At 36.9% G+C, this 11,931-nt stretch overlaps 1 protein-coding gene across 3 annotated transcripts in view; it reads right to left on the bottom strand.

The window, feature by feature from the left end:
- Positions 1-2,263: 2,263 nt before the first annotated feature.
- Rnls (renalase, FAD dependent amine oxidase) overlaps positions 2,264-11,931 on the bottom strand; it is a 311,878-nt gene continuing 302,210 nt past the window's right edge. The window contains exon 7 of one of the 3 annotated variants that reach the window (XM_074078831.1): positions 2,264-2,804. In XM_074078831.1, coding sequence (XP_073934932.1) covers positions 2,652-2,804 — 153 coding nt within the window. In that variant the 3' untranslated portion in view covers positions 2,264-2,651. Of the gene's footprint in view, positions 2,805-5,440; positions 5,704-11,931 lie in introns of those variants that run through there. The other 2 variants (XR_012449697.1, XM_074078832.1) reach the window with 2 other exon arrangements.

The following is an 11,931-nucleotide window of genomic DNA, read 5'->3' as shown; positions in this document are numbered from 1 at the left end:
CACATGGTGCTGACTGTACCCCCCAACTAATATTCCAGCTCAGCTTTAATTATCATGCTCATCTGGTAGCAGCATGTTGCCAGTAAATAGAAGTGGGTCGTGGGAAGCCTGCGTTCTTGTCCTGGCATATCATTATATGACCTTGGTTGGCAAAGCTCTGGTCCTTAGTTTGTTAATTGTGAATAAGAATTTCCTATTCTGCTTATTTTACAGGGATGTTGGGAGGACAAAAAGTGGAACTAGATATACCCACATGCTTGGATAAGTATAAAATGCCAGATAAATGTAAAATTGACCTTGCTCCTTCCACTCAACAAAGTAGTGGGTAGGTGGGAGGGAGGGCATGATGGCATTTTGCACAGAAGGCTTGGTGACTCAATGAAGTGTCTTTTTTTTTTTTTCCCCTAATATCTGGTCTGGGATTATTACTGCTTTCTCAATGTTTTTAGGCATACTTTTCCCCTTCAGAAATGCCAAAGGTGAAAAATACTATTCTACTGCTATAATTTGTCACCCTTGCTGCCTGAACAAGACATGCACAGACAGTTCAGTAATTAAGCTTTTCAACACTGCATCATAAAGTTTTATTCTGGCAAAGACTATATTTATCAGCTAACAAGTATTAAATCATCCCACTGCTCAAGCCATTTCTCACTTGAATATGCTCCTTTCGAAACAGAGCAGCTTTCCTTGGCTGGCTTGATTAATAAAAGTTCTTAGAAATATGGTGATGAGGTGTGGTCTTGTAGGGCCCTAAACACACAGCCTTCGCAATTGCTCCAAGTGGTGCTAACCCCTATTTCCTGGGAAGGTTGATACCTTTACCCTGTGGTCTTTTAGAACATCCTTGCACCTGACTTCCATGGCCCTTTGGTGAGCAGGAATATATTCCCTTATCCATTTCATTTCTAAAGAGAAAGAGGCAAATGAAAATGTAAATGGAGTTTTCAAAATGATTAAAATGGCAATGTGACAATGATTTACATGTTAAGGAAGGTCACTTTTTTCATATATTATAGTATTATCAAAATGTACAGAAGTAGTAGGATAACCTACTTAAAATAAATAGATATGAGAAATTGCTACTAATGGCTTAAGAGAGGGATTTCTGTATGAAATCTACCCCTTCTTTTTTTTTTAATCAGTATTTCCCCCTCCTTTGTAGGATATAAAATCGTGAAAGAATATAGCATGGTTCTTAAATGTTCAAGTTGCTTTCAGTCAAAAGTTCTAGAATTATATATGTTAAAAACAAAATAGCAACTATATTTGAAGGACTTTTCACCATATTTCAAAAGTAAAATAAGAAAAGACAAATACTAATCAAATATGGACCACAGTGATGAAGTCACTATTTTTCATTATTTTATGACAGAAAATGCATTAATTTTTTTGTTTCTATGCTTCAGAATAAGTGACATTAGCCACAGATAGGGATTTTTAAACAAATTTATTGCTAAAAGAAAACCTATACTAATATGCTATAGGATTACGAAACTCCCTTTGTAGCTACATAAGCACATTCTGCCTGTAAGTGTGTCTTTAAACACTATCAAAATAAGTCTTTTGTTAAACTTTTCTCAGTTTCGGAGGCTGCTTCTTTCCTTTCGAAATGATAAGATAGAACTCATTGTTTTTCTTTTGAAATTAGCAACAGGTAACTTGTTTGAAATGCTGGGGTTCAATTTCTCTCCAGCCAGCAAGTCACAGGGTCAAGTTACTGAAGCATGTGGGTGACATGCTGAACCACTAAGTTGGCAACTATTGAACTATTTTAAGTGCATCTATTTTCTGGTTCAGTAAATTTTTCAGTTAACTTTTTGTTGTCTGACAAGAAATTTACATCATTAGACATGACACAATCTAGGTGTCACAGCACACAATGGAGAGCAGGTAAAATAACAGCACCAGGCATAACAGATATAAGAGTCAATGACTGATGTATTTCTCTCAGCTTCTACTTAATTTTTATCTTCCATATTAAAACTGAAATTTGTTTGAAGATTAAAAAGTAATTGTGATTTGGAAAATCAAGATGAATCTTATTTTTTCCAAATCTGCAGGAGGTTCCTTTGTCAGTCAAGTTGCCTTCCAAGCTGCAGTTCTAAGCTGATGACATATGTGACCTACAATTCAGATCCTTAATAGCTTGGGAAATAAATGAGAAAGAAAAATTACTCTCTGTGAGCCTTAGTTCAGAGAAATCTTGTATTTCAGTAATTTGCAAAAATATTGATTCAAGGACACATTTGAAGACTTCAAATGAGACTTGATCATGATTATTCTTTATTCAGAAGTGAAGTTTTCAAAAAGGTAATAAAAGTTTTGGCACTGAACTGTTACTGTGATTTAATATGATTTGGGGGGGAGGATCCTTTGTTATTCTTAAGTAATGTTTTTCATCCAACAAGGATTGGTCATGACAATTCAGAAAAGGGGGAAAGGTATAAGGCGTAAGAAATTTTCATTCTACTATGGGTTATAACTATCAAAATTTTAAAATTGATTTTGAACTCCACATGAAAAATGACAATAAGTGAAGAACAATTTTCCAGTTTATTCTCCCCATAAAACAGAAAACAAAATAATCAATAACAGAAATTTGTGAAAACAAAACCCAAAAGTAAATGTAGAGAATAAGAATGCAGGAACTAAACATGATTCTTTAGAGCTTCCAGAACACATAGGGCAGAAGTAATGCAGCCATCGAAGTTGGACTGTGTAAATCCATCCCCTCCACACACAAGGAAAGGTTTGAGATGAAGAGTCATTTGGCCAGGACAGTTGGCAACAGCATTTGTAACCTGAAAAAGTAAAAAAAAAAAAAAAAGATTGCAGTTGACATCTGTGCTCCATGGTGTTGTCATGGCAACGCCAACCCGGAGAAGGTTTTTCTACCTGGAGAAATCAAGATTTCTCACAAGGAAAGCATTAGAAAGAACAAAAACAAAAACAAAGACCCCTAAACTCCCCCCTTAGCTCAAATATGTACATTTACATTCTTAAATGTTTAAAATTTTAGTTATTAGCTAAGATAATAAGAAGTGTGTTGAACTTCAAGATTAGCAGGTATTATGGTTTGAATGTTTATATCTCCCAAAGTTCATATGCTAATGGTGATATTAGGAGGAGGAGTCTTTTGGAATGTGATTAAGCCATGAGGGATCAGTGCCCTTATGAAATGAACCCAAGGGAGCTTGTTGGTTCCTTCTACCATGTGAGAACACAGCCAGAAGGCACCATTTATGAAAAAGTGGGTCTTCACAAGATACTGAATATTCTGGTGCCCTGCTCTTGGACTCTCCAGCCTCCAGAACTATGAGAACTCTTTCTTTTGTTTATAAATCACCAGTCTATGGTATTCTGTTACAGCAGGCCAAAAGGACTAAGTCACACTCCTCCTCCCACATTCCTTCTTTCCTCCCTCCCTCCTTGCTTCTTTTCCTTCCTTCCTCACATATTTCCTGAGCGCTCTTCTGAGGTATGCCTTTTCTGGGCACTGGAACAGTTGAAGTTTAAAATATCAGAGTCCTATCTAAAGGATTTCTTAGTTCTGAAAGTAAGACTGATCCCAAAGCAGAGAGTGGCTCCCTTCTGCTACTTACTGAGCACCTCTGTGTGCCAAAATTTCATTTGCAAGCTATATTTATGAATGAATTAATTAGTTGTAATACATTAATGTAGGTGTCTATGGGAGTCTGACAGATTTCCAAGAGTTTACCAGTAAGGTCATTCCAAGGAGAAGAAGCATCATGTGTAAATGCCCAGTCTATGGGCAAGAGATGGCAAACAGTGCTTAGAAAGTGTGGGACAGGTCACAGTGCACATGTGAGAGTGTGTGTGTGTGTGTGTGTGTGAGTGAGTGAGTATGTGTGTGTGTGTTAGGGAAGGGGTTTGACAGGATATGGCAAAGAGGCCAGATAGGAGAGATATAGGATATAATGTTTAAAAATTTAAAACTATAAAAGCCAAAAAAATTTGGAAATGTAGAATCAACTACTTAAAGGCGGAGAATGAGCTGAAGGTGGAGATTTTATTTTGTGGAATGAGTTTTATAATATTTGAAATGATAGATGCACAGAGGTTATTTCCTGCAAAGATATTCTTAAAATTACGATGATGATGCCCATAACCATTCACATTGAGTGGGAGGTGAATGTAGTTGTCTTGGACTCAGAGAGTTGGTCACTGAAGCACCCACAACTTCTGAGAATACCAAAATATGAGCTTTCTACAATGGTAGTCTCACCTGGCATTACTTCATGACACAGATTCAGGGGACATCATTTATATAGACTACTGCATGGCAGTTCTCTCTCTCTCATGCATTGTTTTCATGGAGAGTAACAGGGTAAGGGATATGAGGATTTACTTGTTTCAAAATCAGGAAAAAGTGGAGACCTGTCATAAATATTATTTGGATTATGGTAGTGAGATTTTGGTCATACATAGGCTGAGTTAGTATATGCATTTACAATTTTTAAAAAGCAGAAATGCTTTGCATAGATTTTTTTTTCATTTTTCTTTTATTATTCATATGTGCATACAAGGCTTGGTTCATTTCTCCCCCCTGCCCCCACCCCCTCCCTTACCACCCACTCCGCCCCCTCCCTCTCCCCCCCCAATACCCAGCAGAAACTATTTTGCCCTTATTTCTAATTTTGTTGTAGAGAGAGTATAAGCAATAATAGGAAGGAACAAGGGTTTTTGCTGGTTGGGATAAGGATAGCTATACAGGGCATTGACTCACATTGATTTCCTGTGCGTGGGTGTTACTTTCTAGGTTAATTCTTTTTGATCTAACCTTTTCTCTAGTACCTGTTCCCCTTTTGCATAGATATTTTTGTTTCTATGTTATATTTTGACTTGTTAGGAGTGGGGGATAGTAGGGATCAAATCCAGGGACTTGTAAATGCTAGGCAAGTGTTCTACCACTGAGCTACACCCCCAGTCTTTACATTTTCCTTTAACAAAAGAGGTAGGACTATTATTTCCTTGTTGAAGTAAAGATATGGACCTCTTACTCAGATGCAAACACAATATTAAGAGTATCCTCTCACTTTTCTGGAGGCCATTTTATAGCAACATCATCTATCACACACATAGCACATAACCTTGAAATCAGTAGATAAGATCTTTGAGAGGCTAAAATAGGCAGCACATAGTAGTGACACTGAAGCCCTGACTTGAGCATTCAATCAGAGCTTTTCAATTCTTGCTTTGGATAGGATTTTAACAAGTTGGATTTTTTAATTTGTCAGTGAAACACAAAGGAAGGAAGAAACTTCTAGGTTCCTAGGTATTAATAATTTCAGAACATATCAAGTGATAGTTTCAAAGCAAGAGATGTTATATAAAAATTCAAACAACAGACAGTACTGGGAAGAAACTTGACATTCTAGGGCCATTTAGTGCAGGGGCAAATAACTTTCTGGCACTTAATAGGCCCCAAGAGTATCAGTCATTAGTTGTCCTGCATCATTAATGTTCACAACAATGGTCTTACATTTTCAAGATCCAATTCTAATATTCATAAAGTATTCAGTGCTAGCATCTCTTGAATGTTCATTGCGTATCAAATGTTTTATATGCATACCTCATTCAGTTCACACAGCAACCCTGTGAGGTGGTTGCTATTACTCTTGCTTTGCAGATGAGAAAGTTGAGATTCAGAAAGATGGTTAATTGCCCAAATACAGAAAGCTGGTAAATGAAGAAACAGGGATTCAAACAGAGAGCAGGCTGACTTCAGAACTCACATTTCCAACACATTTTGATTTAAGTAAAACAAAACAAAAATGTTTAGTTGCTTAGCTTTAGGCATCTAAAAGTTCATATAAATGGAAGAACTCATTCATATAAACTCATACATATGCAAATGCATGTCTGTGCAATTTTAAAAACAAAGAAAAATGTTTTAATAGTTACTTAGCTTCATGTATCCAGAAAATTCACAAACTTGCGTAATTCATTGATCCATATTAATCTATAGACATACATACGTGTATCCATGTGGAATATACACACACACATATGTATAAATCTTCATTTGTGATGACTTTTGACACATTCAGTTGACATCCCCATGTAGACAAGCTTAATACTTAATAGAAGTATTAAGCAGGAGCAAGCTTAAGGGGAAAAAGTTCTGCCCATTTGTGAGCTGGTAATTTACCGGTGTTGTGTAATTTAATTTGATGAGTAGTAAAAATGCTAGATGCCAGATCACACGGCTGGAAAACTGGGCCACTGATTAGCCAGTCGGCAGTTTAGATGAAATCAATCTCACTGTATTTAGATGGCATCACCCACTTTTCAATTACCCGATGAGGAAAATATGAAAACATGGAGTGTGTGTTGGCAAGCTCCCTCAGCCATGTGAAACAGCGAGCCCTTCAGTGCAGGAGCAAGTAATTGTCACAGCCACAATCTCTCACAATAACACAGCCTTTGGCTGCGCTTCCAGCCACAGTGAGGAACCACAGCTCAATGACTGTGTTTAAGGAGATGTCAGGGCTGAAACAACCCCTTGGAAATCCAGGTTGCTTTGGCTTCCATGCATGCCACCACTGGTCAGCAAGAACTCTTGCCTCCTCTGGGTGGCTAATGTAATGTTTCTACAAACTTAGATGATGACCGGACTGGATGTACAAACGCAAAGCATAAAAAGTGGTTTTTTTCCTAAATGATTTAAACCCATGTGAATGTATTTTGTGATTTCTTTCACCTGCAGAATAAAATGCAAACTCTTAAGCTCCACAGGGAGAGCCCTTCCTAACAGAGATCTAACTTCCATTCCAGTCTCACCTCTTTTCACCTTTGCCACAGTCTTATCTCCAATCAAACTAAGGTTCTTCAAACATACCTTTTGTTGTTGTGCTTTTGTGGGTTTGAACAAGATTTTGCTGAGCGATGTACCCACCCACCTTTTCTGACAAGCAAATTGCTCATTCTTTAAGACTATAAACATCACCTGGTTTGAGGTCTTCTTGCTCTGCCAGGCAGAGTAAATGCCTTTCCAGCTTGATATTTTTATTGATTATGTTACTTGCTATTTTTGCACTATAATAATGTCCATTCCTGCCTCCTAAGAGTAGGGTCTGTGATTCACTAACCTTTGTAGCCAAAGCTGAGAACAGGGCCCAGTCCATATAAGAGTATGAAATAAATGCTTATTGACTTAGAATTGTACACACAGTTGATCAAATGAAGTTCTTCACAGGGACCCATCTACATAAAAAGTGTGATTCAGAGGTTCCTATATAGCTGGGCAGAAGAGTGAATGGAAGAGCTACTGTATTTAGAAGGTGCTCAATAATGATGAATTAAGGGCTAGTCTTTCATCCACTTATGAACTGCAACTGCTTTATGTGAATGTCTTGTATGTCATGTATTAACTTGAACCACACAAACTTGATGATTCTATTTGCAAAAAAATGGCAAAACATTGTCAATTTTATATGATACAGACTAAGTGATTTTTGTGTCATGATTATTAACTGTAAAAATGGTGTGAGGATGAAATTAAAGGTGAAAAGAGGGAGGCAGACAAGGAGGTTGAATATTTATAAAAAATGACAGTTGATCACAAAATTCAATGCCAACAATATTCTTCCTTCCATTCCTATGATGACAACTACTAAAGTAAGTCCATGGACTATAAGACATTTTCCCACACAGAATAATTTTATTGGTTTGACATTAGAACAGCTGTACTGTAGGCTGACCAGTTTTAGCTGGCCACCCAGCCCATTACTTGATTACTTAAAACCAGCTTTTCTGAAACATGGCATTAGGTGATGTTTAACAGTCTGTAAAGAATTAGGATCTCATAAATTCTAATCCTAGATGTGCAACTAACTTATTGAGAGAATTTGGACAATCTATGAATAATCAAGTTCTTGCTGCTACATTTCCTCACTTATGTTATGATTGTAAATTCGATGCACATTTCATTGACTCTAAGATATCATCAATCAGAGTAGGGACTAATATTTTATGTACAAATGAGAAACAAAAGAAACGGTGTCAATATAACACAAAGCTTTATTTTATATTTACTAGAAAAGTTCTCTTAAATTTATCTACATATAGATCTTTTGCAAATATAAAAAGGAAATACATTGGTTAAGCCTTTCAAAAAATGTCTTCACATTTTGGAATTTGACTTCTCTGAACCACTCTTTAACTTAGAGCTGTTGATGTCTGATGTCCACACTCATCCCCACACCATCTGTCCTTCCTTGGTGCCACCTAGAGCCCTGGCAATGTGTTACTTCTTCTGAGAGGGCTCCATTGAGTTATTCTTTCTGGAGTTTTTCTGCTGAGCCACTGACATCTGTTCTGCAAGTTCAGATTATGCATTTTTCTCTTTAGTGGGAAAGAAAGGTTTCCAGACAGCAACCAGAGCTCAGGCTCTTTCCTTAAATGGTCCTTAAATAATTTGGTAATTTAAATATCAAGCTGCTGCCACTGTGAGTCCATCAGAAAATAACCAAGTTCACATGTGTGAAAATTGCATCTTTAATGTCGTCTTGTGCATACTGACTTGATGGCATCTTAAACTGATGAAATATGGCAAACATTAAATAGGGTAAGAGGAGCATATAGTACCTATCAATAGTAAGCATCTAGCAAGTCAAAAGATAATGGATCAGAGACTACTTTGAGAACTTATATTCAAATAAATTCAAAAATCTTAAAGAAATGGACAGATTTCTAGATACATATGATCATCCAAAACTGAACCAACAGGATATTAGTCACCTAAATAGATCTAAACACAAAATGAAATTGAAGCAGCAATCAAGAGTCTCCCCCAAAAGAAAAGTCCAGGACCTGATGGATTCTCTGTCAAATTCTATCAGACCTTTAAAGAAGAACTGATACCAACCCTCCTTAAACTGTTCCACAAAATAGAAAGGGAAGGAAAACTGCCTAACACATTTTATGAAGCCAGTATTACACTTATCCCAAAACCAGGCAAAGAAACCTCCAAAAAAGGAGAACTATAGGCCAATCTCCTTAATGAGCATTGATGCAAAAATCCTTAATAAAATAATGACAAACCGAATTCAACAACACATCAAAAAGATTATTCACCACAACCAAGTAGACTTCATCCCAGGAATGCAGGGGTGGTTCAACATATGAAAATCAATAAACGTAATAAACCACATTAACAAAAGCAAAGACAAAAACCACTTGATCATCTCAATAGATGCAGAAAAAGCCTTTGATAAGATCCAACACCATTTCATAATAAAAGCTCTAAGAAAACTAGGAATAGAAGGAAAGTACCTCAACATTATAAAAGCTAATATGACAAACCTACAGCCAGCATTATACTTAACAGAGAAAAACTGAAACCATTCCCTATAAAATCAGGAACTAGACAAGGATGCCCACTATCTCCACTCCTATTCAACATAGTACTGGAATTCCTAGCCAAAGCAATTAGGCAAGAAGAAGGAATAAAAGGAATACAAATAGGTAAAGAAACTGTCAAAATATCCCTATTTGCAGATGATATGATCCTATACCTTAAAGACCCAAAAAACTCTACTCAAAAGCTCCTAGACACCATCAACAGCTATAGCAAGGTAGCAGGATATAAAATCAACATAGAAAAATCATTAGCATTTCTATACACTAATAATCAACAAACTGAGAAAGAATATATGAAAACAATTCCATTTACAATAGCCTCAAAAAAAAAAATCAAATACCTAGGTGTAAAAATTAACAAAGGATGTGAATGACCTCTACAAGGAAAACTATAAACTTCTCAAGAAAGAGATTGAGGAAGACTATAGAAAGTGGAGAGATCTCCCATGCTCATGGATTGGTAGAATCAACATAGTAAAACTGTCTCTACTCCCAAAAGTAATCTACATGTTTAATGCAATTCCCATCAAAATCCCAATGACATTCATTAAAGAGATTGAAAAATCTACCGTTAAATTTATATGGAAACACAAGAGGCCACAAATAGCCAAGGCAATACTCAGTCAAAAGAACAATCTGGAGGCATCACAATACCCGACTTCAAACTACATTACAAAGCAATAACAATAAAAACAGCATGGTACTGGCACAAAAACAGACATGAAGACCAGTGGAACAGAATAGAGGACCCAGATATGAAGCCACACAACTATAACCAACTTGTCTTTGACAAAGGTGCTAAAAATATATGATGGAGAAAAGACAGTCTCTTCAACAAAAACTGCTGGGAAAACTGGTTAGCAGTCTGCAAAAAACTGAAACCAGATCCATGTATATCACCCTATACCAATATTAACTCAAAATGGATCAAGGATCTTAATATCAGACCACAAACTCTAAAGTTGATACAGGAAAGAGTAGGAAATACTCGAATTAATAGGTATAGGAAAGAACTTTCTCAGTGGAACCCCAGCAGCTCAGCAACTAAGAGACAGCATAGATAAATGGGACTTCACAAAACTAAAAAGCTTCTGCTCAAGAAAAGAAATGGTCTCTAAACTGAAGAGACCACCCACAGAGTGGGAGAAAATATTTGCCAGCTACACATCAGACAAAGGACTGATAACCAGAATATATAGGGAACTTAAAAAACTAAATTCTCCCAAAATTAATGAACCAATAAAGAAATGAGCAAGTGAACTAAACAGAACTTTATCAAAAAAAGAAATTCAAATGGCCAAAAAACACATGAAAAAATGCTTACCATCTTTAGCAACAAAGGAAATGCAAATTAAAACCACACTAAGATTCCACCTCACCCCTGTGAAAATAGCCATCAATAACAACACCACTAACAACAGGTGTTGGCAAGGATGTGGGGAAAAAGGAACCCTCTTACACTGCTGGTGGGAATGTAAACTAATACAACCACTCTGGAAAAAAATTTGGAGGCTACTTAAAAAGTTAAACATTGATCTACCATTTGATCCAGCAATACCACTCTTGGGGATATACCCAAGACTGTGACACAGGTTACTCCAGAGGCACCTGCACACCCATGTTTATTGCAGCACTATTCACAATAGCCAAGTTATGGAAACAGCCAAGATGCCCCCCTACTGACGAATGGATTAAGAAAATGTGGTATTTATATGCAATGGAATTTTATGCAGCCATGAAGAAGAATGAAATGTTATCATTCACAGGTAAATGGATGGAACTGGAGAACATCATTCTGAGTGAGGTTAGCCTGGCCCAAAAGACCAAAAATTGTATGTTCTCCCTCACATTTGGACATTAGATCAAGGGCAAACACAACAAGGGGATTGGACTTTGATCACATGATAAAGCGAGAGCACACAAGGAAGGTATGAGGATAGGTAAGACACCAAAAAATCTAGATAGCATTTGTTGCCCTCAAGGCAGAGAAACTAAAGCAGATACTTTAAAGCAACTGAGGCCAATAGGAGAAGGGGACCAGGAACTACAGGAAAGGTTAGTTCAAGAAGAATGAACTTAGAAGGTAACACACATGTACAGGAAATCAATTCATGTCAACTCCCTGTATAGCTATCCTTATCTCAACTAGCAAAAACCCTTGGTCCTTCCTATTATTGCTTATACTCTCTCTTCAACAAAATTAGAGATAAGGGCAGAATAGTTTCTGCCAGGTAGCGAGGGGTAAGGGGGGCAGTAAGAGGGTGATTAAGGGAGGGGGTGGGGGAAGGGGGGAGAAATGACCCAAACATTGTATGCACATATGAATAAAATAAAAAATTTTTAAAAAAGATAATGGAGTCACAGGATTCTTAGAGCAGGGCCAATTGGGCACACAACATTTCAGAGTTCAGATTTCTAATGTCTTCAGCCATGCTTGTTTAAGTGCTTCATTTTCTCAGTTCACCCAAATGGGCATCTCTGTGTGTAACTGACAGAGATAGACTGGTGATCAGAGAATTGACTTGTTCATTTACAAAAGTAAAT

This window comes from Castor canadensis, chromosome 7, assembly GCF_047511655.1.
Source record: "Castor canadensis chromosome 7, mCasCan1.hap1v2, whole genome shotgun sequence".
NCBI lineage: Eukaryota > Metazoa > Chordata > Mammalia > Rodentia > Castoridae > Castor > Castor canadensis.
The sequence above is the reverse complement of the archived record's forward strand: the minus strand, read 5'-3'. Positions and strand labels throughout refer to the sequence as shown.